The sequence below is a fragment of the Delphinus delphis genome, chromosome 11 (genome assembly GCF_949987515.2).
Source record: "Delphinus delphis chromosome 11, mDelDel1.2, whole genome shotgun sequence".
Lineage (NCBI taxonomy): Eukaryota > Metazoa > Chordata > Mammalia > Artiodactyla > Delphinidae > Delphinus > Delphinus delphis.
The window spans coordinates 45,314,732-45,341,428 of record NC_082693.1 but is presented as its reverse complement, the minus strand read 5'-3'; the positions used below and the strand labels follow the sequence as shown (position 1 = coordinate 45,341,428).

General features: G+C 50.6%; 1 protein-coding gene across 3 annotated transcripts in view; it reads right to left on the bottom strand.

The window, feature by feature from the left end:
* ATP23 (ATP23 metallopeptidase and ATP synthase assembly factor homolog) overlaps positions 1 to 21,659 on the bottom strand; it is a 97,124-nt gene extending 75,465 nt beyond the window's left edge. Inside the window, exons 1-3 of one of the 3 annotated variants that reach the window (XM_060025118.1) lie at positions 21,454 to 21,645; positions 19,539 to 19,627; positions 8,385 to 8,430 (exon numbers count right to left, since the gene is read on the bottom strand). Coding sequence is in view for 1 of the 3 variants with exons in the window: in XM_060025117.1 (XP_059881100.1) it covers positions 19,539 to 19,549 (11 nt within the window). In the remaining 2 variants the exon portion in view is untranslated. Of the gene's footprint in view, positions 1 to 8,384; positions 8,431 to 19,538; positions 19,628 to 21,453 lie in introns of all 3 variants that reach the window. The other 2 variants (XM_060025117.1, XM_060025119.1) reach the window with 2 other exon arrangements.
* Positions 21,660 to 26,697: the final 5,038 nt, after the last annotated feature.

Here is a 26,697-nt window from a genome sequence, read left to right as displayed (position 1 = left end):
GTACTAATTTCTGTGCTAGTTAGGACTTTTTAGGTTGAAATAAACAAAAATCCAACTCAATCGGCTTAAACAATAAAGAAAATTTATTGGATCACATTACTCTAAAGTCCAGAGGAAGAGCTGGCTCTGAGCAAGGCCTGATGCAAGAGTGCATACAGTGTCACCAAGGACTCTGCTCCCTGTCTCCCACTCAGCTTTTCATGGGGGCTTGATCACCATGTTTCATGCAGCTTCAGGCCTTCCATCAGCTCCAGGTTCATCCGGTCATAAAGTGGCCACAGCAATTCCCAACTCATATCCTCACACTAGTATCTGCTTTACAAGTCCTGGGACTCATATTCTCTCATTCACTCGAAATGGGTCAAGTACCCACCCCTGAACCAGCCCTTGTGGCCAGTGTGCTGAGTGGCTAAGGGATAATTGGAGATAAGAGTCCATCCCACACAAATCCCAGTGCTGGGAATGGGCGAAATCCTCTAAGGGGAACCATGCGCTGTGGCAGTAGGGAGGGAATGGCTGCTGGGTAGGCAACCAACAAGGAGTTTATAGCCAAATGTAGAGGGGAGCAGACACCTAAATGGTGTTACCAAAATGAGGTTAGGACTGTAACATTAACCAGGGGGATAAAAGAAGGTGCACCTAAGTCTGCCTTGAGAAATTTAGAAAGGCTTCTCAAATGTTGGTGAAGATGTGGAGAAAAGGGAACACTCCTACACGGTTGGTGGGAGTGTAAGTTGGTGTAGCCACTATGGAAAACAGTATGGAGGTTCCCTAAAAATAGAACTATCATATGACTCAGCAGTTCCACTCCTGGGCACATATCTGGACAAAAATGAAAACACTAATTCAAAAAGATACATGCATCCCAATGTTCACAGCGGCACTATTTACAATAGCCAAGACATGGAAGCAACCCAAATGCCCATCAACAGGCGACTGGATTAAGAAGATGTGGTATGGTTATATAAAAGGAGTATTACTCAGCCATAAAAAGAACCAAATATTGCCATTTGCAGCAACAGGGATGGACCTAGAGAATATTATGCTTAGCGAAATGTCAGACAGAGAAAGACAAAACTGCAGGATATCACTTGTATGTGGAGTCTAAAAAATAATACAAATGAATGTATATGCAAAACAAAAATAGACTCACAGGCATAGACACAAACTTACGGTTACAAAGCAGAGAGGGAAGAGGGAGTATAAATTAGGAGTATGGGATTAACAGATACAAACTATTATATATAAAATAGATTAGCAACAAGGATAGACTGTATAGCACAGGGAATTATACCCATTATCTTGTAATAACCAATAATGGAGTATAATCTGACGAAATACTGAATCCCTATGGTGCACACCTGAAACTAACACAATATTGAAAATCAGCTATGGACTTCCCTGGGGGCCCAGTGGTTAAGAATCCGCCTGCCAATGCAGGGGACATGGGTTCGAGCCCTGGTCTGGGAAGATCCCACATGCCGCGGAGCAACTAAGCCCGTGTGCCACAACTACTGAGCCTGCGCTCTAGAGCCCGTGAGCCACAACTACTGAAGCCCATGTGCCACAGCTACTGAAGTCTGTGAGCCTAGAGCCCATGCTCTACAATAAGAGAAGCCACTGCAATGAGAAGCCCGCACACCGCAACGAAGAGTAGCCCCTGCTCACCGCAACTAGAGAAAGCCTGCGCGCAGCAACGAAGACCCAATGCAGCCAAATAAATAAATAAATAATTTTTTTTAAAAAGAAAATCAGCTATACTTGAGTAAAAAGATTAAAACTAAAAGAAACCTACAAGACCATGTTGCCTTTATTTGCCACCAATGACCTCTGTCTTTGACAGGCTTCATGGACATAGTACTTCCCTGGTTTTCCTCCTACATTCCGGGCTGCTACTTTCAGTTTCCTTTGTTAAATTAAGTTAATGGTGTTGAAGCTGGTTATGGGCTCATAGGAGGGCGTGGTAGTATTTTATACTTCTCTGTGTTCTACACTTCCCAAGATACTTTTGAAGAATAATTTTTTTTTTGTTTTCTTTTCTTTTTTTTTTTGGCCGAACCGCGAGGTTGGCGGAGATCTTAGTTCCCCGACCAGGTATCCGGCAGTGAAAGCCCCGAGTCCTAACCACTGAACCAACCAAGGAATTCCCTGGGAGAATAACTTAAATGAAGTTTCTCTTCTCATCTCTTCCCTTCTCCACCTCCCCAAGTTGCTCTCCAATGTGTGCAAAAGCGCATGTAACCATCACCTGCAGATCTTGTTAAAACTTTGCTCACCCGGCCCTGCTATTTTCCTGACCTTATCTCTCACCACACTGCCTTGTGCTGAGGTCATTCCAGCCATTCCGGCCTTCCTATCCGTCCTCAGATACACTGGTAAGTTCACTCTGACCTTTGCACTTTCACAACCACAAACAACAGGATCCCTGCTCAAATGCCACCTCCTCAGTCAGTCGGAAATAGTGCGCACACACGCACACGCTCTATCACACGGGCCTGTACTATTGTCTGCGTAGCACTTACCATTAGCTAAAATTATCTGGTTTATTTGGATTTTGTCTACTGCTCCATATTGTCTAGCCCTCCTAGAAGGTGAGTTCCTGTCTACTGCTTTCTCCCAACTCCTGGCAGGTTCAAACTGCTGGATAAAGGAAACTCCCTGACGGTCCAGTGGTTAGGACTCGGTGCGCCCACTGCCAGGGGCCCAGGTTCGATCCCTGGTCGGGGAACTAAGATCCCACAAGCTGCCCGGCGTGGCCAAAGGACAAAAAAGAAAAAAACTGCTCAATAAATATTTGTTGGTTGGCTGGATAGATATATGCCTGCGGAACTCAGGACAGGGAGCCGGGGGTGTAGATTTCGGAGCTGGCGTCACAACAGTAACAGCTGAAACCATTTCATGAATCAGTTTGCCCAGTGAGAGTAGGTAGAAGAAGTGGGGAAGACCAGAATAGAATCTAGGAGATGTCTACAGAGTGGAAAAAGAGAAAGGAGCCTGGGAAGGAAACCAAGAGGTGGCCAGAGAGGCTGCAGAGAAGCAACGGAGGAAGACTTGGCCTAGAAACCAGGGCAGAAGAGAGCTCAGGAGCAGGAAGTGGGGGACAAACACAGCAAAGAAGCAACTGAATAGCAAGATGCCCACTGGATTCTGGTCACCAGGAAGTTACCAGTGAACATCCAGTTCCAGGAAAAGGAGGAGTGACCAGCAACCAATGAACATCGTTGGGTAAATGCCCCAGCCTCCCGCCTATGGAGAGACAATTCGGATGTCCCTCAGAGGGTCCCCAGCAGGACTAAGCCCCAGTGCAACAAGCTCAAAAGTACACCCTTTATTGGCTTCTCTTCCTTTCCTGTTTCCTTCTCCCAACTCTACCCTCTCTTCTCCCTCTCCTCTGCTCCCTGGGATCCCCTCTCACAGAAACCTCTCATGGAAACGTTAGCATGTGAGTCCTTTCTCAGATTCTGCTTTCAGTGAAATCCAAACTCCAAACAGACCAGTTGTGTTTCTCATCTCTTTCTGTTTTTCAAGGAGAGAACAAGACTTTCCCTTACATCTCATTGTCCAGAACTGGACCATGTAATTGCCTGTGTGTGAACGACTCATAAGCACAAGGGAAGGGGATGACTATGATTGGCTTAGACCAGGCACGACCCATTCCCTGGGGCTGCACACAGCATCCATCGAGAACGTCAAGCTACATCCCAGCTCCATCTCCAAACCATCACGACTCCCATGACGAATGAGTGTGGGGGCCCCTCACAAGGATGGCACATCTTAACCCCTGCACGACCCGCCCCACAAGCTGCACCAACCACAGCTCTGCACTGCTGGATGTTCGGTGCACACCTCCGCTCTGCAGGTCACCATGCTAAGCGCTGGGGGCCAGAATACAAGCAGCACAAAATAGAATTCCTGACCTGAAGGGCTGTATCATCTAGACACGTTACACACACAGGACTAGGGCGCAAACAGAAGGAGAACAGCACAGCTGATTCTACATCACAGAGAGAAGAATTATCAGTCAGAATAGACTCGGTTATGCTGAAGAAACAAGCACCCCCTCCGATTTATTTCTCCCACACTTATTTAGCCCTCACGCTGGACAGGAGGTTCTGCCCCAGAGCATCACGCTCACGCCAGAACCCAGGCTGACAGAGCAGCAGATATCTGGATATTGCTGAGCCAGAGGGAAAGAGAGCTTGGGAGGATTTTGAATTAGCAATTGAATTCTTGGCTCAGAAGTGAAATGTGTGACTTCCACTTACAACCCATTGGCTAAAACTGGTCACATGGCCCCATGCAACCTCAGAGAGCCAAGGAAGTGAGAGCCCGCCATATGCCAGAAGACAGAGAGACAGATATTCGGTGAACGGTGCAAAGACTTCCAGAAAGCATGAAGGAAGAATGACGCTCGAACCGCGCTTTGAAAAATAATTTAGTCTTTAATAGATGAAGTTAGGGGAGAGGTGGGAGGACCTGCCAAACAGAGAGCTGCACAGGAGAAGACATGGAGGTCTGAAAGTGCCTGGCCAGTGTGACCAAAGCCTGGCTTCATGAGGGGTGAAGATCAGGCTGGGATTGGGACTGGGCAGAAAGGCTGAGTTTAGACTGTGAAGGGCTTTGTGTATCATACTAAGGGTTTTATACTCCTATAGGTTATTGACAGTAGGGAGTTACCGAAAGATTTTTAAGCAGGTAAGTAACATGATCTGATCTGTGTGCTGGGAGGATAACTTCGGCAGCAAAATGGGAAGGAGATTGGAAGGGAGAGAGACCAAAGGCTGGGAGACTATAGGAGGAGGCTGTCATAATAGTCCAGGAGAGCAATAAGGTGGACTTGAAGCAAGGGAAGAGCTGGAAGGATCCACCGGAAGAGACACTTCCCATCTAGAAAGGATCACTGCCTTTTTTACACAAGAGCATAGAAAATAGTTGACCAACCCCCCATAGACCATCACCCAGCTTTTTTTTTTTTTTTCTTTTGGTCGCGCTGCATGGCATGTGGGATCTTAGTTCCCCAACCAGGGATCAAACCCGCACCCCCTGCATTGGAAGCCCAAAGTCTTAACCACTGGGCCGCCAGGGAAGTCCCATCACCCAGCTTTAACTGTCATCGACACATGGTGGATTGCCAATTCTGCCTCATCTACGCCCCAGCACCCACTTCAGTCCACTCAATTATTTTAAAGCAAATCCCAACTACCATATTATTTCATCTGTAATTTCTTCCATATATACCCTAAAAGATAAAGACTCCTTTTAAGAGTAACTGCAATACCATTATCACACCTAAAAAATCAGCGACAATTACTTCACATTATTGAATATCCAGCCAATAGCAAAATCTCCCTGATGGTCTTTTTCTTCTCCCGGTCGGTTTGTCTGAATCAGGATCCAAATAAGGTCCACACATTCCATTTGTTTCTCCCTCTTTCTCTCTCTCATCATTTACCAGTTGAGGATTCTGGGTCATTTTTCCTATAGAATTTCTGAAATTCTGGATCTAAAATTTCTCCCCTTTGAACAGAAGCAGAGGGAAGAGAAGGGAAGAGGGAAGGGGGCCATTATTTATACAACACCTACTATATGGCAGGCAGTGGGTGGGCTCTTCAGGAAGATGATCTCATTTAATCCCCACCTCAACCCTCTGAGGTGAGTACTCATTATCACTGCTTTGACAGATGAAGAAACTGGAGCTCAGAGATGTTAAGCAACCCGCCCAACTCACAAAGCCAGAAAATGAAGGAGCCAGGTTGGAACCTGGTTCTATCTGACTCCAGAGCCCCTTCTCTTTCCACTGCCCCAGGGTGGGAAAGGGACTTGACCCACAAGTGGCAGTCGGGAAGGAAACCTAGCTATCCTGACTCCTGAGGTAACCTTCGTATTAGTAATAGATACTGTGACTTCAGATGTGCCAGGTACCTTAATACATCACAAGGACCTAAATGATAGACGCATTATTATCCCCACTTTACAGGTGGGGAAACTGAGGTCCAGAAGGGTCGGTGGCTTGTCCCCGGCACTGCAGTTGGTGAGCAGAGCCAGGGTTCACCCCAGGTTGGTCTGACGGCAGAGCCCGCGATTCGCACCACTGCCCTCCGTAGCTCTCCCTGTGAACGGTCCCAGCCTTCCTGGTGGCCTGGCAGGATGGAGCTGCGTGCCGAGGCAGGGGTCAGCAGGCCGCCTTTCCTGTCCGGAGTCTGGAGAGTGAGGTCTCACTATGGGCCCAGAGTGGATCTACTCCCTCTGCCACATGCCCCAACCAGAGACGGCATAGGCTCAGCTCACACAGCAGGGAGGCAGTGAGGGAGGGCTGGCTGCGCGGCCCCATCGATCTCTGTGGCATGGACTCCCTCCTAGAGCTTTCTCACGAGGCCCTGCTCCCTCGTTTGGCAGAGCAAGGATCCAGGTGGAGCCCACTCAAAGGGGAGATGGAGGCCACGCCGGGGAAGCCCTGCGAGCCCTCTTCCTCCCCAGAGCTGTCACGGACAATTGAGAGAAAAACCGGGACGTTCTCCCCCACCAGGGTATTTTGTATGCTTTACACTTGCTGCTGCGTTTCCTTCATCTAAAAGCTCTAAAATTTCAAATAAAAAGGTACAATGAAAGCATCAGCAGGATAAATAGCCACAGAGATCTGAGCTGAAACCCTGCAAGCTTTATTCACATCTTTAGAAAAACTCTGAAGGCTCCTAGTAGCAGCTGCAGTACAAAGCCTCACACTTTAATTCTAAGGCTGCCAGAAATAGGTCTGTCAGGCCTGAAATATCACTGCATTTCATTACTCTTAAATGTGCATTACCATCTCTGCCTCATTACCAGCTGGGGGGTATTCTCCAGACCAACTCCAGAGAGAACCGGGAATCTGGGACTTGTGGGGAAGGGGAAGATTGTGCTGGAGCTAGAACATGGGGACGGGAGGGGAGACCCAGAGGCTTAAAGCCTCACGAGGACACAGATGAGACGGGAGACCCACGGAAGTGGAGGATGCTGTTATTAACGTGTCCCCATCAGGCAGGCACTTGGGAGAGTCTGATGTCACCAACCTGGGCGGTGAAGCCGGGAGGAGACGGGGAAGAGGCAGGCTGCTGGGGTGCCAGTGAGGACTGGCTGCTGAGCAAAGAATGGGGCCTAAAGTGGTGCGTAAAGGGCACCGAGGCCTTCATGCCCGGTGGCAGGTAGGAGCTAGTCAAAGGCAGATTAGGCCATCAAGGCCTGGGGAATCTGAAATCACAGGCACAAAGCAGCCAATGAAAATTCCTGGAGGGAGATGGCTGCTGGAGATTTGGAAGTTGGGAGCCCGGAGAAATCTGCATGTTTATAATAACACTGACACTCAGGGCGGCTCTGAATAATTCAGCAGGCACTGTGATCTCGTTACAGTGCGTGTCCCTGGGGTACAAAGGGAGAGGGGCTGGATCGGCCCAGGCCGGCCGCTGATGCCTGGCTCTCTGAAAGGGCATGACAGATGGGCCAGCGCTGGCCACCACCCAGTCACGCTTCGCACGATGATTGGTTTTCAAAGGAAGACAGGGTTTGTGAATGGAGCCAGCTTGTTGCTTGCTGCCTTCGAAAGGATGCTGCTGGGTCGCGTGGCCAGCCTGGGCCCCCTTGTGAATGGGGCATCACCGGTGGGTGGTGAACAAGCCAGAGGTGACTCCCCATCCCCTCCCCCTGTCCCTGATGAGGCTGAGGCAGAAGGAAGGGGGAGAAGTACCCTAACCCTTCTCTCTGCTGACAAGTCTAATCCTCCATTGGTCTTTCTCTGTGCTAGCCCTATATCAGTTGGAATCAAGTTCAGTTGCATATACAAAAAAAAAAAAAACGTTAAGATGGAAGTTTCTTTTTCTCCCGTGTAAAAAAGTCCAAACATAATCAGAGACCTAGGTCCCTTGCATCTGCTAGTCTGGCATCCTTAGTCCTTACATGCCACTCCTGGCCTAACATGGTTGCTCACACTCCAACAACATATCCACATTCCAGCCATCAGAAGCGCAGGGCATATGCCAGCCCCCCCCCCCTTTTTTTTTTTTTTTGCAATTCCCCAGAAGCTGCCACACAAAAGCTTACACTTAATAGACCACAACTTAATTAGATGGTTACACCTAGCTGCAAGAGAGGCTGGGGGCTTCCCTGATTGCGCAGTGGTTAAGAATCCACCTGCCAATGCAGGGGACACAGGTTCGAGCCCTAGTCCAGGAAGATCCCACATGCTGCGGAGCAACTAAGCCCGTGCACCACAACTACAGAGCCTATGAGCCACAACTACTGAGCCCGCATGCCAACTATTGAAGCCCACGCACCCTAGAGCCTGTTCTCCACAACAAGAGAAGCCACCGCAATGAGAAACCTGCGCACTGCAACGAAAAGTAGTCTCTACTCACCGCAGCTAGAGAAAGCCCGCGTGCAGCAATGAAGACCCAACGCAGCCTAAAATAAATAAATAAAATTAATTAAAAAAAAAGATTAGGGCTGTTTTACCTATGGGCTTCTGTATCCAACACTTCTCATTTAAAAAAAAAAAAAAGAGAGGCTGGGAAATGTGTTGTTTGTTTTCTCTGGCCATGTGTTTCCTGGCAGAGAATTCTCCATGGTTCTATTCCATTTCTGCATATCTTTCAAGTGAACCACTGACTGTCCTCCATTTTAGATTATCATTTCCAGGATACAGCGAACATCCATAGAAGGTATATAGTGCCTTCCTCTAGAGTGAAGGGCAAGCATACTTCCCAATATAAAAGATTTGGGTTCCCCAAGTTCGGGGTTCCTCTCCTGAAATGCAACTGACTGTGTGTCCTGACATCATCACTTGGCCATCCTTGTGAAGCCCTATGGGAACTGAGGTTGATACTCTTCTACTGCTATTGCTGTAATAAACTGCCCTTCATCTCGGACCAGGAGTCTCAGCTCCCCAGCAGCTATCACAGGGGCTCATTTGCTAGCTTGTAAATAGAATAAAATCTCAGACCTTCACAATTCTCAACAGTGCTCAGCAGAGAATCAGGGTTTCTGTGGGGCGGTTACTAGAAACCTGCCACAGGTCCCTTCCAGCTGCATAAACTGTCCACATAGGTGTTTTCAGGTACCTCTGCCGCTCCCACAAGCAAACAGAAGCATCAGCCTTCAGATTAAACTCCAGCCACTTCCGGAACTCCAGCAGGTGCTGACACATCCAAAGCTGGGGGGTGGGGTTAAAACAGTTGCTCGCCTCCTCGCCTCTGAGCATTCTCTCAGGGCCCCACGGACCTCCTTGTCCCCAGGTGGTCCATTCTCAGATTCCAGGAGGATGTTGAATCCTGCTCTGGCTCTGTGTCTGGAATGACATGGTGACCTTCCCTCAGTTCCCTGAACCAAACTGCCCTCCTTCTCCATCCCTCACGCCATGTCTTTCAGTGCCCCTCCTCTCCACTCCCCCACCCTCCCACCAGTGTCTCCCAGGTCAGGGCCCCCTGAGCCACCTGAGGGAGCTACGACCCTCAGTTGGCCTGTTCTGCAGCTGCCTCCCATCCCTAAGACAGTTCTCCTCCGGGCAGTGAAGCTGGCGGTCCAGCGAGCCCATCTGTGCAACACCCCATCCCCGGCCCCCACTCAAGACGCTTATCTGGGGCTTCCCTGGTGGCGCAGTGGTTAAGAATCCGCCTGCCGATGCAGGGAAATGGGTTCGAGCCCTGCACCGGCAAGATCCCACGTGCCACGGAGCAACTAAACTAAGCCAGTGCGCCACAACTACTGAGCCTGCGCTCTAGAGCCCGTGCTCCGCAGCAAGAGAAAGCACCGCAATGAGAAGCCCACGCACTGCAACGAAAAGTAGTCCCCACTCACCGCAGCTAGAGAAAGCCCACGGGCAGCAACGAAGACCCACACAGCCAAATATAAATAAATAAATAACATAAAACATAAAAGAGGGCTTCCCTGGTGGCGTAGTGGTTGAGAGTCCGCCTGCCGATGCAGGGGACACGGGTTTGTGCCCCGGTTCGGAGGGATCTACATGCCGCGGAACGGCTGGGCCCGTGAGCCATGGCCTCTGCGCCTGCGCGTCCGGAGCCTGCGCTCCGCAACGGGAGTGGCCCCAACAGTGAGAGGCCCGCGCATCACACACACACACAAAAAAAAACATAAAAGAAAAAACGATGCTCATCTGTCTGATGAGCCGCCCCCTGAGCCTCCCTTCCCTTCCTCCTACAAGCCAGGGCTCTGAAGTCACCCTTAACCCCTCTCACCTCTCACCACGGCCCCTGCCATCCAGTCACTTAAGTCCTGCCTCCTAAGCTTCTCTGGCGTCTGTTCCCTCTGCCCCAAACCCACGGCCCTGGTTCACACCCCATTGCTTCTTGTCTGGTTTCTCGTAGCAGCCACCTACCAGGTGCCCCTGAACTCCAGTCCAGGCTCCACAGAGTGCCCAAGTGACCATTCCAAGAAGTAAACTGACTCCTAGCCCTCACCCCCTGCTGAACAAGGTTCAAACGTCTTACCATGGCACCTAAGCCCTGGCTGTTCCACCTGTCCCACTGGTCTCTCTAACCACCCTCTCCTAAACCACCCGAGGGTAAGCCACGCTGGGCTACCCTGCAGTTCCCCGAAAATGCCCTGCTCTCAAACACCCCTGCGCTTTCACACCTGCTCTCAATCCTTCTGGGAATGCCCTTCTTCACTCCTCTCCCTGCCCACTTTTTGGGCACCTACCACTTCCTAGCCATCTTTCAAGACCCATCTCAAGCATGACCTCATTTGAGAAGCTGTCCCTATGGTCCTGCACAACCCCAGCAGCTGGGCTCTGCCCCCTTTCCTGCCACACAACTGTTCACACACATTATCTCCATTAGGGCATGTCCCCATTTACGCAATTATTTGTTCACATTGTCTCCTCCTCCAGATGGTAAGATCCTGGAGAGCAGACACCGGAATTGTTCATCTTTGTGACCCAGCCATGCTCCAAAAATCCTGGCTGACTAAATAAATGGATTGTCTCACTTCATTCATCTCTAACCCCAAGGCTCACTGGATGGTGAGCTGTGACCAAGTAACACAGCTCAAGAGAGAGGTCGCCCTGAGGGTTTCAGGCTGGAAGACGACTCCAGAATGGAGAAAGAGGAACAGTGAAGCTGGGGAGGGGTGTATGGGGGGTTGCCCCCTCATGAAGACCAAGGAATGGCAGCCAGATAGTGAGGGGCATAGAGAAGAGTCAGGTCCCAAAGGAAATGCAGACCTGGAGCAGCATGGCTATTCCCTGGCAGGTATGTGCATGGTGGAGGGAAGCGGGCAGGGAGGGGAGACCCAGTGGGGTCTGGATTTGAACCAGATGCTACCAGATCCAGCAGGCAAGCCCAGAAGGAATCCCTTAGCAGCACTCTCAGGAAATCCAGGGCTCAAGGTATTTCCTTGGCCCCCAGGACAGGGAGCTCAGTCCAGTGACAAGGGACACTCTCTCCTACCTCACTGCCAAGGAAAGAGACCCTACACAATGAGACCTGGCTCACATATTAAAAAGCTTCACACCCTAGGGACTTCCCTGGTGGTCCAGTGGTTAAGACCTTGCCTTCCAATGCAGGGGGTGTGGGTTCGATCCCTGGCCGGGAGCTAAGACCCCATGTGCCTCGGGGCCAAAGAACCAAAACATAAAACGGGGGCAATGTTGTGGTACTTTCAACAGGGACTTTAAACATGGTCCACATTAAAAATTTTTTAAACTCTTTAAAAAAAAAAAAAAAAAAAAGCTTCACACCCTAAATGCAATGTGACATCCCTGATTGGATTTGGATTTTGGAACAGAAAAAGGACATGAGTGGAAAACATGAAATCCGCAAGAAGTCAATAGTTTGGTTAATAGTATTGCGCCAATGTTAATTTCTTCATTTTGACAAATGTACCACAGTTAGGGAAGTTGTTAACTTTAGGGGAAGCTAGGTAAAATGAAAAGTATTTGGGAACACTCTACACTATCTTGCAACTTTTCTGTAAGTCTAAACTTATTCCAAATATATTAAAATAAAACAAAACCCCCAAAACCTTTAAAACATAAGTTCAAGATTTAAGAGGCAAAAAAAAAGAGAAAGCAAAAGTTCAAAGGGAAGGTAAAGATGCAGAAAGTGGGATATATGTTTAATTCTTAGTTAGAAATCTGAAGACCTTTTCTGTATGCATTTATCCACTCAAGAAATATTTATTGAGCATCTACTATGTGCCAAGCATTGTTTTCAGAGTTGGGGTTACAGCAGTGAACAAAACAGAGCCAACCCCTGCCATCCTGGGGCTTACATTTTAGTGAGTCTAGACTCACTAGTCTACACTCTAGAGCTTAATCTGTTTGTCTAACCCCACTCCACCCTACAGGCTCCAACACTCAGCCCCCAAGACTGAAAAGCTGGGCCAGTTCCTCTCGGGGTCACATCAGGGTCCAGGAAGGGCTTGCTTTGACCAGCGAGAGTCAGGAGGCCTGAGGTGGCCCCGGATTGTGCGCCGAGTTGGGCTGCTTCTTGGCTTCTGACTAGAGATGGAACTACATGCCTGGCCTTTTTCATTTGTAACATGAGTAAAGCAGTAAGAAACCAACTTCCTCCCAGAGATATGCTGAAGTTCAGTGGGCATAATGTGTATTCAAAGGATAAAAGTGCTTGCATTAATACGATTGTTGTAAATATTTAGATTCAGACTAAGAAGTGGGTTAGGACCTCTCTTCTGTAGTTACTACAAACCCTCCTCCTTCCGTCGTCAAAGAACCTTCGCAACTGGAGTAAAAAATCGAGGCAAACATTGCGCGCTCAGCCAGGGTCAGGCCCACGCAGCCGCTTGGTCCTTAGGCAGTCCTGTTGCGCTCCGCAGGCGCGTCCCCGGCCTGCGCCCGCCTCGGCTCCCAGGGGAAGGGCCGGCGGCTGTGGCGCCGCGCCCTGGACGGGGATCCGCGCCGAGAGCGCCGCGACAGGTACCGGAGAGCGGACCGCACCCCTTAGGAGGCCCACACTGGCGACCCGCGCCGTGCCCTGCGAAGGGCCCAGCGCAAGCGGCCCGGGGCGCCTGGCCCCGGCCCAGCCGCCTTCGGAGGGAAAGTTGTTGCTCAACCCTGAGGAATGCGTAGCCGCAGCGGCGGCGGGCGGAAGCGGCGGGAGATCCCAGCGACGGCCGGCGGGGGACCGCGCTGGGGCGGCGCGCTGCAAACTTGGCCCCATGAAAACCCCGGGTGCGGCGCGCAAAGCGGGGCCGCCCCAGGCCCCAGCCGGCCCACGGCCTGGAGGTGACAACCACGCGGCCCGGTGGTGCAGCGCGGGAGTAGGATGGCCGGGCCGTTTGGGAAGGGCGGTGGCAGAGGCAGGCCCGAGGACAGAGGCAAGAACCTCCCACTGAGAACTCTAGGAAGGCAGAGGTTTTTGTCTTTTATGATCTCGATTAGTCCCCCCCGCCTGCAGAGTGCCATGAACAGAGCAGGCGCTCAATAAACAGTTTTGAAAGTGTGATCTAATCCCTCCTGGCCTCAGTTTCCTTCTCGGTGCAACAAACGGTTTGATCTCTGAGGCCCCTAGCAACTCTGAAATTCTAGGATGCTGAGATTAAATCCCATGTGTACTGCTGTGGTTTTGCTTTTAGTTTTTCAGGGACATTTTTAGTGCTACCCTTTATGATGTGCCAGGAGTGAATTTGACACCAGATGGCTTTTTTTTTTTTTTTAAATAAGAAAGAAGACAAAGGGAGGGAAAAAAATATTTTCCAACTGGCAGTGCTGCCAGCATTTTGGAAGAGAATCCAGGGAGGCAAAGAGGAGCTGTTTCAGCCTGATTCTTCCTCCTCCCGCACACTCTGCCACCCTGGCCTCCACCAGAAATGGGGTAGATCAGATTGGAGCTTTTTATAGATGAGGCGAAGGGAACATCATCACAGGAAGCTCCACCCCGAGTGAGGGCTTGCTTTGTCCTCTCCTGCTCTCACAGGGGACTGGCCCCTGAGCCACAGGGGCACGGATTCCAGCTACAGGCAGGGATCCAGCTACAAGCTGACCCTGGCGTTAATTAGAAGAACAGAGAGACACCTGGCAAATCAAAAGCTAGCGTTCCCCGCCTGGGGAACATTAAGGAAGAATAACCCAAATGGCAGTGTCTCTTCCGGAATTCCTCTCTTGGATCCCAGCTCCTTCTCCTCACACAGGGAGGAGGGGAACTGGTCCTTGCTCAGAATGGCCTCTAGCTCAGTTCTTAATATTGTGGCAAGGAGAAGGGAAATTCCTAGAATGAGCCAGTTTGGCAGTGTGGACTGTGGTGTCAAACGGGGATGGATACCTGCAGTCACACGGCTTGGGTTCAAATCTTGGCTGCACGACCCACTCGTTGTTTGACTAGGACAGTGACTTTGCTTCTCTGTGCCTTAGTTTCTTCCACTGTAAAATGGAATAAACCGCCCCCCGCCCCCCTCCGCCGCCCTTGAGGGGTTGTTGTGTAGATTTAATGAGATAGCACAAGAAAATTGTTAGTGGTCTGCCTCTCCAACAGATCAACAAGGAACGTGTTCAATGTTTTTCTTATTTGTTCAGCTTCAGGATCCCCCAAACTAGGACCTCTTGCTGGATAGGCCCTTGAAGAGCCCCACTGTGGCACTGTCACCTCTGGGCAAAGGGATCTCAATCCAGCTAACTGGTCCCTCCCATCTCCTCCTTCACATCCCCAGGAGACTGGAGGAAGGCAGCACAGGATGAACAGAAATCATACATCAGGCTCCAACTTGATGAATCACCTTAAAGGGATGGGGTGGGGGGAGCTCAGTAAGAAATAGGTCACCCTTAACCCTGGGGGAAGAAGGGAACAGTAGATGAGGAGACGGGACCATTGGTGCTAGGCTGGGAGGGTGTCACCACCGCAGTAGACAGTGAGGGGACTGTGATGGTCACCGTGGTATATAACCCTATGAGGTATCCTTGATTTTCTGCTGAGAAATTGTTTTCTAGTTGTTTCAGAGGCAGAGTTCTTGAATCCTTTACCAGCAAGCTCCTTGAGGTTAGGTTTTATCTTTCTGTCGTGGTATCCACCCCACAGAAACTCCCAGGAGAAGCTACACAAAAAGTAAACACTCTGGAAGTGCTTATTGGTTTGGTTGAGCTGTTTGTTATGGACTAAAGGGGCGTGTGTGTGTGTGTGTGTGTGTGTGTGTGTGTGTGTGTGTGTCCCCGTCCATCCATCACCACCCCCACTCCCTCCCCCCCGGCCCCGCCCAAATTCATATGCTGACATCTTAACTCCCAATGTGATGGTATTAGGAGGTGGGGCCTTTGGGTGGTGATTAGATCATAAGCCCTCATGAATGGAATTAGTGCCCTCTTAAAAGAGATCTCATAGAGCTCTCTTGCCTCATAGAGCTCTCTTGCCCCTTCTGCCACGTGAGCACACAACTAGAAGCCAGCCATCTAGAAACCAGGAAGCGGGCCCTCACCCGACGCTGACCCTTCCTGCACCTTGATCTGGAAATGGGAATGTGAAAAATAAATTTCTCTTGTTTATAAAGCCTCCTAGTCTATGGTATCATGTTATAGCAGTCTGAACTAAGACATGTTAAAACAGAGGAACAGGTTGGGACTCTAGACTGGAGAGACAAGAGGAGACACGTGGTAGCACCAGGGTCACCTGCTGGCCCCAGGTGTCTTTCTTTCAACCCACAGGCTCTCTCTCAAAATACTGCATTCAAACTTTTTCAGCCTCTAGAAAGTCAACGACACCTCAGTTCCCAGCCTGTCCTGTCACAGGGGAGCTAATGTCCAAGGCAGAGCCGGGAAAATACAGGTCTTCAGCTATTCTGTCACTCCTGGCCCGAGTGAGCCTCTAAGGCAAGTTTTGCCGCCATGTCTTTCCCTTTCTGGAATTCCCAGCCAGGACAGAGCCAACTGCTGCTCCCTGAGACATTTTCTGGAATCTCCATATGGTTCTTCACGTAGCTGGCTCATTCCCACCCTTTGGGTCTCCTCTTCAGAGCAGACTTTCTGGACCTCCATCTATCAAAATTAACTACCCCCCTAAGATTACCTTCCATTACCTTATCCTGTTTATTGTGTTATTTACATGCTTATTGTCTCTCTGCTCCACTCAGACTGAAAGTTCCGTAAGAGCAGGGATCTTGTCTTCTGCTCATCACCACACCTTAGCCCCTTTCACAATGCCTGGTATATAGTAAGTGTCTACTTAATAACTGGTGGTCCCCTCTCAGAGTTATTCCCCTTCTCTCTAGCATTTTTAGTCAATTCTTATTTATGAGGTAATTCTTGTATCTTCAAAAGATGCATCCGTCTCCTTTATTTTGAAAACTTATCAATCCTACTCCTTAGCCATCAGCTTATTTTTCCCTCCTTCACCCCAGGCTACCAGGGAAAGATACTTGGCAGTGTCTTATGTGTCGGTTAGGACCTTTTGGTGGAAAGCAACAGAAGACCAACTAAAGGTGGCTTAAACAATGAACAAGTATATCATTTTTCGGGCTTCCCTGGTGGCGCAGTGGTTGAGAGTCCGCCTGCCGATGCAGGGGATGCGGGTTCGTGCCTTGGTCTGGGAGGATCCCACATGCCGCGGAGCAGCTGGGCCCGTGAGCCATGGCCGCTAAGCCTGCGCGTCCGGAGCCTGTGCTCCGCAGCAGGAGAGGCCACAACAGTGAGAGGCCCGTGTACCGCAAAAAAAAAAAAAAAGTATATCATTTTTCAGAGGCACACAGGGTTGATTCCACCTTCAATAAGGTCAAGGTTCCACTCAGCTTCTCTGTGATTCTGTGGAGACCCCTGGCCTAGTGGGCTTCCCACCTCATGTCTCATTGACCAGGGTTGTATCACATGCCTAGGCCTAAACCAATCACTGGCAGGGAGGCAGAAGCACCCTGATTGGCTGCTTAGATTGATCAACATTCAACTCCTGTGGCTGAGGGGGGTCCCCTTCCCTGAGTACAGGGCAGGTTAATTCCAGAACAAAATCAAGGCTTACCAGCCCAGAAAAAAAGGTAGGGAGTGGCTATTGAATCTGTGAGCTGCCCAATAACCTTCCAATCAACTGCTTTTCTGCTTAAGTTAGCCAGAGTTGGTTTCTGTGGCCTGTAACCACAGAATCCTGGCTGGTGCAGCTCTGGGGCTGCACAGTGAGGAGCGACAGAAGTGGCATTCATGGCCAGGAGGAGTGATGTCAGCACACAGCCGAGAGGTGGAATAGAACGGCCACACAAGGAGCAGGCGGGAAAGAGCTCTAAGACCCCGGAAACAGCCTGTGGGGTTTTGAGAGCTGCATGATTAGGGCTGAGAGCCAGAGGCTGTATACTTCTAGTGACTTTACTCTGATTGTACCCCCAGGCTATGTAACCTGGGGAAGGTGGGTCACATGGAAGTTCAGTAAATATTGAAGTGGACTGAAGTGACCACCCTCCCTTTTAAAAACTCTATCCTTCCTCAGTGTCCAAGAGGCCATCCATGTAGATGACTGAAATGACTGGCCTTTCCCACCCACCGCGTTTCCTGCAGAAGACTTGAGCAATCACACAGCCCTTTCCCCCCACCTCACATCTCACCCTCCTCAGGGACGTGCCCGCTTGGTGGTTCTGCCCTGAGGGGCTCTCTCACCTCTGGACCCAAGACTCCACTGTCACTCCGACCTGCCTCACCTTCAAACCTGAGCCTCAGACCTGCCCTCTCTGACCTTAAACTCCTTTCTTTCCCCTCCTCCTCTCGGCTGCCCACTCCTCTGAGCCTGCTTTGAAGAACTTGGTTCAGCCCCTGGCACATAATCAACATCTGATTAGTGGTTATCAAGGCTATCTCATCCTCTTCTGCCTCCTGGCGAATGGCCTGCCTCAAAGCCAGTCACTTTGTTGCCTCTCCCCTCCCCCCTCCCCCCCCCATTCTAGAACGGCCCCCAGCCCCTCACTCTCTCCCTCCCAGCTAGGGGTTACTCCCTGCCTCTCACTACCTCCATCCCTGTTCCTTGCTGCCTTCTCTGCTGATTCTCAGTCTCACCTCACCCAGGCCTCACTGGGGCCCAGTAATCCTTGTTATCTCTGGGGGCCTCCCAATCAGGTTCCCACAGCAGCTCTTCTAAGCTCTGAAGCTCCTCTTCTCCCCTGCTCACCTCCTCCTACAGATAAGCCCCTCCCTCTCTGTCAGCAGGGATGTCAGGCACAGACTGGCTCTACCGTCCACCTCAGGGAGACATCTCAGACTTGTGGTCACAAGATGGTGGAGTAGAGCCCTTGCTGTCCCCTTTTTCTCTCAAAACATCACCCTCAAAACAAGGAGAATCAGAAACAGAAACCCAAACTTCACCTTCAACTAAACTAAGAGACATTAAGAATCCTGAACCAGGCTTCCCTGGTGGTGCAGTGGTTAAGAATCCGCCTGCCAATGCAGGGGACACAGGTTCAAGCCCCAGTTTGGGAAGATCCCACATACCGCGGAGCGACTAGGCCAGTGAGCCACAACTACTGAGCCTGCGCTTTAGAGCCCGTGAGCCACAACTGCTGAGGCCACGTGCCACAGCTACTGAAGCCTGTGCGCCTACAGCCCGTGCTCCGCAACAAGAGAAGCCACCGCAACGAGAAGCCTGCTCACCGCAATGAAGAATAGTTGCTCGCCGCAACTAGAGAAAGACCGCGCGCAGCAACGAAGACCCAATGCAGCCATAAATAAATAATTTTTTTAAAAAAAAAGAATCCTGAACTACATCGTATGAAAACAGAAAGTGTATGGGAGAGTGGCAAGAAAGGCAGGCCCAGAACACCCACGAGAAGCAAGTGGACACTCCCCTCAGAGAGGCTAGGAATTGGAAGGAGTGAGTAAACTAGAAGGCAGGGGTCTAAAAGCTGGGGGCTTGTTCAAAGACCTACTTAAAGTGCAATTTGATCGTCAGGAAACTCAGTGGTACCCAGCGCAATGAAGTGATTTATTGTGTCCCCTTCCCCACTCATGCAGGAGACAGGAAGATCGATTCTGGAGATACAGTATTGAAACAGAGAGATTCTGGACTTTGCGGGGGGTCAGGGGGAGAAGAAGGAGTGGGATCAAAAGCTGAGGGAGGGGGCTTCCCTGGTGGCGCAGTGGTTGAGAGTCCGCCTACCGACGCAGGGGACACGGGTTCGTGCCCCAGTCCGGGAAGATCCCACATGCCACGGAGCGGCTGGGCCCGTGAGCCATGGCCACTGAGCCTGCGCGTCCGGAGCTCGTGCTCCGCAACGGGAGAGGCCACAACAGTGAGGCCCGCTTACCACCAAAAAAAAAAAAAAAAAAAAAAAGCTGAGGGAGGGACTTCCCTGATGGTCCAGCGGTTGAGACTGCGCACTCCCAAAGCAGGGGGTCTAAGTTCAATCCCTGGTTAGGGAACTAGATCCTGCACGCTGCAACTAAAGATCCCACATGCCCCAACTAAAGATCCCACATGATGCAACAAAGATCCTGCATGCTGCATCTAAGACCCGGCGCAGCCAAATAAATAAATATTAAAAAAGAAAGAAAGAAAAGAAGGAAGGAAGGGAAAGGAAAGGAAAAGAAAGAGTGAGGGTGGGATAAAACCATTTTAGGTAGGCAAAAGTCTCTAAACTGTTACCTCCCAGGCATTCTTTCTCAGGAAGCTACTGGAGGATGTGCTTCATCCAAACAACGAAGTAAACTGAGGAAGAGGAAGACACTGGGTCCCTGAAAGAGGAAAAGGGCAAAGTGAATTCTTAATTACTGGCCATGAGAAGTCCCAGGGTGACAGGTGTGCTACAAGCCTCAAGAGCAACGCATCCAGAGAAAAGCAGAAGGATGGAGCACCACAGGACAAATGTCTCCAAGGAGAAACAAAACAGAACCAATAAGATTATATGACAGGTTTGGCCATATGCAAAACTGTACTGAGAAGATGTTTTACAGAGCTGTTGAAGGGTGTGGGAAGATGGAGTCAGAGATTCAAAGAAAACCAAGCAAATAAAAAATGAGGCAATTAACTCCAGGAAAAACAAAAAAGTAGTACAAGAAAGGAAATGTAAACAGAGCACACAACAAAAAGTTATATTAGAAAAGGAAATGGAACCAGCATACTTGCCTCAAAAGTAAACAATATTTTCAAAGTCAATAATGAGATCACTGAACATGGATTTAACCCTAAATTGTGATATAAACATAATGGGAGTGGGAAGAGGGAAAGAGGCAAGGAAGAGAATCAAAACCCTCATCTACCAAGACAGGGAGTCAACAAATTAGATAAATGAACCCAGAATGGCAGTACATATATTATTTAGAAATAAGGAAGGAAATACCAGAAGACACAGCTAAACGAGTTGAAAGCGGTTGCCCCTGGGGAGTAGGATTAAAATTGGGAGAAACGCCAGTGGGACTTCTGTGTTTATTCCAAGCCCTTTAGAATGACTTGATTTGTAAGCAATGTGTTTGTATTAGCTCGATAAAAAAAAATTAATTTTATAAAGCAACTATAAAAGGAGGTGTCACATCCTCCACTACAGAATGCCTGAGGAACTCTGTAGACTCAGAGGAGCAAGGGTCTCCCCAACCTCATCCCCTCCCAGATGGGCATTACTCATCAGCTCAGCCCTCTTCTCCCAAATGCACTCTCTCCATCTCCTCCTGCTCTGTCAGCCATTCACAGGGTGGCTGTACTCCACGGTCCAGAACGAGCTTCTGGGACTTCGCATGCACCGCGCATGCCCTCTACCTGGAAGGTTACTCTTTCCTATTCCACTCTCACCCCAACCTATATAGGATAGTTTAAACTTCAGCCCGCGGCAGAGATAACACTTACCCCATAGCCATCCTTCTTCCCAACCTAGTCTGGGCTAAATGCTCTTCCTCTGTGTTTTCCTACAACTCTGCGCCCCCACTGTCGCTCTTAGCACACTGCTCTGTAAATGTCCCTCACTTGTTTAGCTTTCCCACTAGACTGTAAGCTCGATGAGGGCAGGAATTCATTCTTAATGACTCTAGCTCCAGGTCAGGACCTGTGACTGGTAAAATAGCCGATGATCATGCCAATTGGCTAAACACGTGATTCACATTTAGTAAGGGCTCAATAAAGATTTGAAAGAGTAATAAATATTCAGACGCAGACCTCCCCCTCCATCCAAAATATGCCTCCCTCCTGTCATCTCCATTCTACCCTCCATACTCTCCCTCCCCTACAAGGTCAAACTTCTCAGGCAAGTTGGCTGTGGCCAGTGCCTCAACTTCCCGTCTACCCACTCCTGCCTTGACCTCATAAGGCAGCCAAGGCCCCTTCACGGGACCAGGTTCAGCTCCAGGAAAGGGATTTCCAACTGAGTTCACACTAAAATTGACGGAGCACTTCAGAGACTGTCTGCACAGCCCGGAAGGAAAGCACACCCCTCTTAAGTTTTCTTGTCCCCGGGGCCCTAAGTACAGCTCTCAGAGGTCAGGCTGGGTCCCAGGCTACGCAGAGGGGACACGGTTAGCTCTGGACTTGGGCCTAACAAAGACCCTTGGCATAAACTAAGCCAGTCTCTCACCTCCCTATCCATTTTGCCTTGGTGACTCCCGGCCAGTGTTTCCAGTGGGAAAGGCGTGAGCCCCCTGCCTGGGTGCAGGGAGGCCTGGAGGTAAGAAGCGTGAGTACTCAGCACGGGCCAGGCACACAGTAGCCGCTGGAGGGTAAAAATCCGCCTTGCATCACTCCCCAAACGAAGCTGGCCTCCAAGAGGCCTGGGGAGAAGGCACCAGGATCCGCTTCACTGCAAAGCCTCTAGGTCGCCAGCCTAGGTCAGGGGCGTCCTGCCGCCCCACCCCCATCGCGCCACGTGACCTCAAAGGGCCGTCCGGGGTTTGGAATGCGGCAACCTCTGCTTTGCCCCCAGAGGGGCCGGCGGAGCGGCTGCGGAGGGAGGGAGGGAGGGAAGAGGGAGGGAGAAAGAAGTGGCCGCACCCGCGGCTCGGAGGACTGGAGGGGTGGGGGTGGGGCGCGGGAGGGGGCCCTTCTCTCCTTTCCCCAGTGCGCGCGCTGGGGGAGCGAGGGAAGGAGGTGGTTTGGCTTCGTCCAGGAAACCTGTAAATACGGGCCGAGAAACTCGATCTACTCTTGTCGCTTCCCTATTTAGGAGAAGGGACGGAGCCAGGCGATTAGTGGCTCCTGGGGGCGCAGGTCACGTGGCCTCCCAGGACTAGGTGGGGGGAGGGGAGGCAGTGCTCCCGAGGAACCGGGATCTAGGGAGGCCGAAATCCCGGCCAGGCCCGGCGGCTCCTGTCCCAAATAGTTTCATTTGTCCTTATCTTACACGCTCACATACTGCCTGTGGGGTGGGAGGGTCGAGGGTCTACCCTGCTGCGGGTTCGTCCACGGCACGCGCCCTTTCTGAGTGCTGGGCGAGGTGTGTCTGTTGGTTTCACCAAGCCTCAGTCGGCTCCGGCCTCGTTTGCAAAGCCCGGGTTAGATGTGACCAGACTTCCGAGTTCCAGACTCTTGTGCCTGTGGTGGCCGTCAGGCTCCGAGGCTCCGCTCCGGGTCTGGGACTCCCTGTCCTGGGTGGTGGAGAAAGTGTCTAGGAGGCTGGCGTTCTGCCTCCGAGCTTCCCTGGCTCACTGGCCCGGGAGACCGGCAGTGCCCGGGGAGGAAAGTGCCCAGCGGGACTGGCTTCCAACAGAGCCTACTGTTTGCCACTCTCTGAGGGCATGAGGGGAGTGGAGGAAAAAAGACAGTGCCTGCCCTCAAAGGAGCTTACTCTGGAGTGGGGGCAACCGTCAAGTAAACCAGAATGAAAATACAGGAGCACAGAGAAGCATCTAAGTCCCGCTGGGGACCTGGGAGGATTTGAGGAAGAGGTGGCACTTGAATTGTATGTTAAAGGTTGAGGCGTCATCACACACCGGAGGGGGAAGGGCACGCAGGCAGCAAGACCGGCCTTTGCAAAAGCGTGGAAGCACACGGTGCCAAAGAATCACAGGTGCCTCTTTCCTCCGGACAGAATCACGGGTGAGTGTGGGGAAGGTGTGCGAGATGGGTGGGGTAAGCCACCAGGAGCCAGAGCCAGGCATCTGTGCTTGTTCTGAAAGTCGTGGGGAACTGCTGAATCATTCCATGTAGCCAGGATCAGATTTGCATCATCTTCTAGGAGAGCTGGGGATGGATTTGGATTTGGGCCCTAGAGGAGGAGAGAGCTTGATGCCAGCGTCCCCTGAGAGAGAGGTAGTGGGAATGGGGAGAATGAAAAGGCCTGACAAATACTTGCGAGGGGAAGAGCCACGTGGCCTCAGGATGGATTGTGGGGGTGGGTATGAGTGGGGAGGAGGAGTCTTGGGTGACCTCAGGTTTCTGGCGTGGGGAACTGGGCAGATGATGGATGCAGAAGGCAAGCTTGATGAGGATGAGAGTGATATCTATTGAGCACCTCCGGTGTTTCAGGCGCTCATCGCTTTGCGTATTATCTCATTTAATCGTCACAGTGCTCTATGAAGTAGGTACTAACATTATCCCCATTTTAAGATGAGGAAACTAAATCAAGAGGCTCAATAACTAAGTGGTAGGGTTGGGATGATGAACATGCCTGCACCTTGCAGAATGCATCATCCCAAATCTGAAGCCCCAGTGAGGTTCCCCGGGCTACTCTACGTAGAAGCTATACTCACCACCACTGGCTCCTCCCTCCCTCCCCAGCCTCCACATCTGGCACCCCCCACAACTGTTCAGTCACTGTCACCAGATCTGTCTTTGCATCCCACCCCACCTCACCCCCAGGACCTTGCCTGAAACAGCCAGGCAAAAGCCTTGTGACAGGAGGGCACAGGGGTCCGGAACCCGGGTGCTGAGACCCCACCTTCCCAGTTACAATACAAAACGGAACTGAGACTCTGCCAGGAACAATCAGAGAAAGCAAGAACATGGATGTGTTCTGTTTGTAATAAAAATTTTCTTAAAACATTTTAATGGAACATTTCAATGACATCAGAGGGTCAGGAAAGGTCTGTCTCTGCCCAACCCTGTGTTTATTTTCTGTGGGGAAAGGGGCAGGGTTCTGGAGTGAGCGTGCACCTCCCATGGAGGAAGCTCCTTCAGCTATTTCCCTTTCCCAAACCTTGGCTCAGGAACAGCCAGTCCAACCGGAGGAGCCATGGGAGACAGGAATGGCACTCCTTTGAGCCACACCCTCACTACCCCACTGCCTGCACTCAGGTGGCGGTAGGGGCAGGAAGGGGCTGTTGCTTCCAGATTGCCTCTCAACAGCCTTCCGGTAGAGGTAAAGGTAAGATACGGGGAAGAAACAGGTAGGTGACCAGAGATAGTTTGTAAGCTTTCTCTTGGGAGAGGTGTTAGGCCCTGAGAGCCCTGGCCTCAGCTGTCACCCTTGAACCTAATTAAACGGGGCCCACCCAAAGTCACACAACCAGCAACTGGCCCAGGGCCTGGAGGGAGGAGGGTATTTTTGAGGCTGTTTGAGGCAGAAGTTAGGCCTCCCACTTCCCCAGCCCCCTTAACTGTAGGAAAGATGCCCATCATGACCCCAGACAGCTTTCTGGGCTAAAGACCTGTAATCTGGGGACAGAGCAGTGAGAAGCCCATGGCATCAAGAGTGCAAGCCCTGCCTGTCTGTGTTCCAGGCTCCAGTAAAGCTGCCATTGCTTTTGTAGTTTCTGGGGGCACAGAGGTGCTCACCAGGCTTCACAGGGACCTTCCGTCGTCTCACTCCTCTGCCCTTGGTTCTATTAGCACCCCAGTGCCTCTGGTCTTAGAAGGGTTCTGTGTGTTTTCTTAAAAATGAACCTTTCTTTGACCTCAGAGCAAGAGGTGCTTGAGGGCCACCTCCTCTGTATCTTTCAGGGACAGCTAGAGCCGTACACACGGAAGGCGTCCACAGCACACAGAGATGAAAGCAGTGTGGTTCCAACTGTGGGTCACAACCTGGTGGTGGGTCATGAGATCCATTTAGAGAGTCATGACCAGCATCTTAAAAAAACAGAATACAATAAATAGAAAGTATCAGAGTGCATGCACATAGCAAGGATGAGTATTGTCCCAGGAAACTTTTGTTTCAGTTATCTCACAACAAAAAATGTATTTCTTGCTGTGTGTCTTACTGAACCCCTGGTTCAGAGCACTGGTTAAGACATAGACTCACAAATACATAAAGAAAGTCTGCCTGCTCTGTGTCAGGCACTATGCTAGATCCAAAATGAATAATACAGTCTTAATCCATCTTCTGGTGGGGAAGTCTGTAAGCAAACTATCTGCAAGAAATGATGCTAAGTGCTCTGAGAGAGTACGTAGGAGGCTATAAAGCTCTGGCTTGAGAGTGGGTATCTGGGAGGGCTTCCCAGAGGAGGTGATGCAGTCAGAGTTCTTAGCAAGAAAAGACAGTGACCAAAAAAAAAAAAGAAAGGACAGTGACTAGGTTCTGGTATCTCCTCCATCTTATAGATAGGAAAGGAACTAGGTGAAGTGTCAAGATTCAAGTCTTAAAGTCAAAAGAGAACTTCTAGGGAGTTCCCTGGCAGTCCAGTGGGAGTCAGCGCTTTCGCTGCCGTGGGCCCAGTTTCAGTCCCTGGTCCGGAAACTAGGATCCCGCAAGCTGCGTGGCGTGGTCAAAAATAAATAAATAGATAAATAAAAAGACAACTTCTAGTCCTGCCTCCTCTTCTTAACAAGCTGTGAGACCTTAGGTGAGTCAGTTAACCTTTCCAAACCCTGTTTCCTCATCTACAAAATGGGCATATCTGCTCTGTCAACCTCGAAGCAATAAGAGATCAAATGTGACAGAAAATGTATGTGAAAAGTACTTTGTAAACTATAAAAGGGGGAGGGATTGTCTCTATGGAGGAGGAAAATTACAGTGTAGAGAGGTGAAGTGTCCCGCCCAACACTACAGAGTGGGATGGGAGGGGTGGGGGGGAGCAGGTACCTCTCAATCCTCAGTCCTCAGCTCCTGCCTGCACTCCCCCCTCCTCCCACCGCAGCAGCTTAACTACCCCACTAGAGGGTGGGGGGAGGGCCCCAAAAGGCCCCCTAGCAACCTATTAAAGATTTACCTCAAAAATCCTTTTCTATTCATGACCTTTCGACCTTCTGACAAAGATGGGAGGTAAATATGTGAGAACTCCTCCCTTTCCCCTTCTGTTAATGAATTAGGATCTACCCAAACTCAGTGTTTAAAGTTACATAAGCATCATTCAGATCTGTACCAGCTACTTTCATTTTGGAAAAACTGCATTTCCATTAAAATGGTGTTATATAAAAAGGTTTTATGTATGTATGTGTAGGAACAGAAGGAACAGGTACACGTGAGCACTGTGAAGGCACACAGGCACATACACATCACAACCTCACCTGTCCTTATGGGGAGCAGGTGTTTGATAGTTCCTGGTGAGTTAAGATGTGACCCGCTTGCTTGTCCTCCAACCCCCAGTGAGACCTGGTGCATGTTGGGCAATGGGAACTGCAGCAGGAAGGCCATCAGCTGCCCCCACCCCCCCAGGGACCAGAAAAATCCTGATCTTCCTGAAAGTTCCTTCCTTGGCAGGGTGAGCTCCATTGAATCATAAACTACGGGGGTTGGAAGTAGCTCAGAAGTCACCCAGTGCAATCTCACTGGACAATACTCTCACCAGCCTTGACGTGAACAGCTCCCTTTCTCCCAAGGCAGCCCGTGTCACCTGTGGACAGCTGTAGCTCACTGGAAAAGACCTGATACTGAGCTGAAACCTGCCCTTCTGGAGCTCCCACTTCTTGGGAACAAATGTATATCCCTCACCTAGTATCTTGAGCCGGA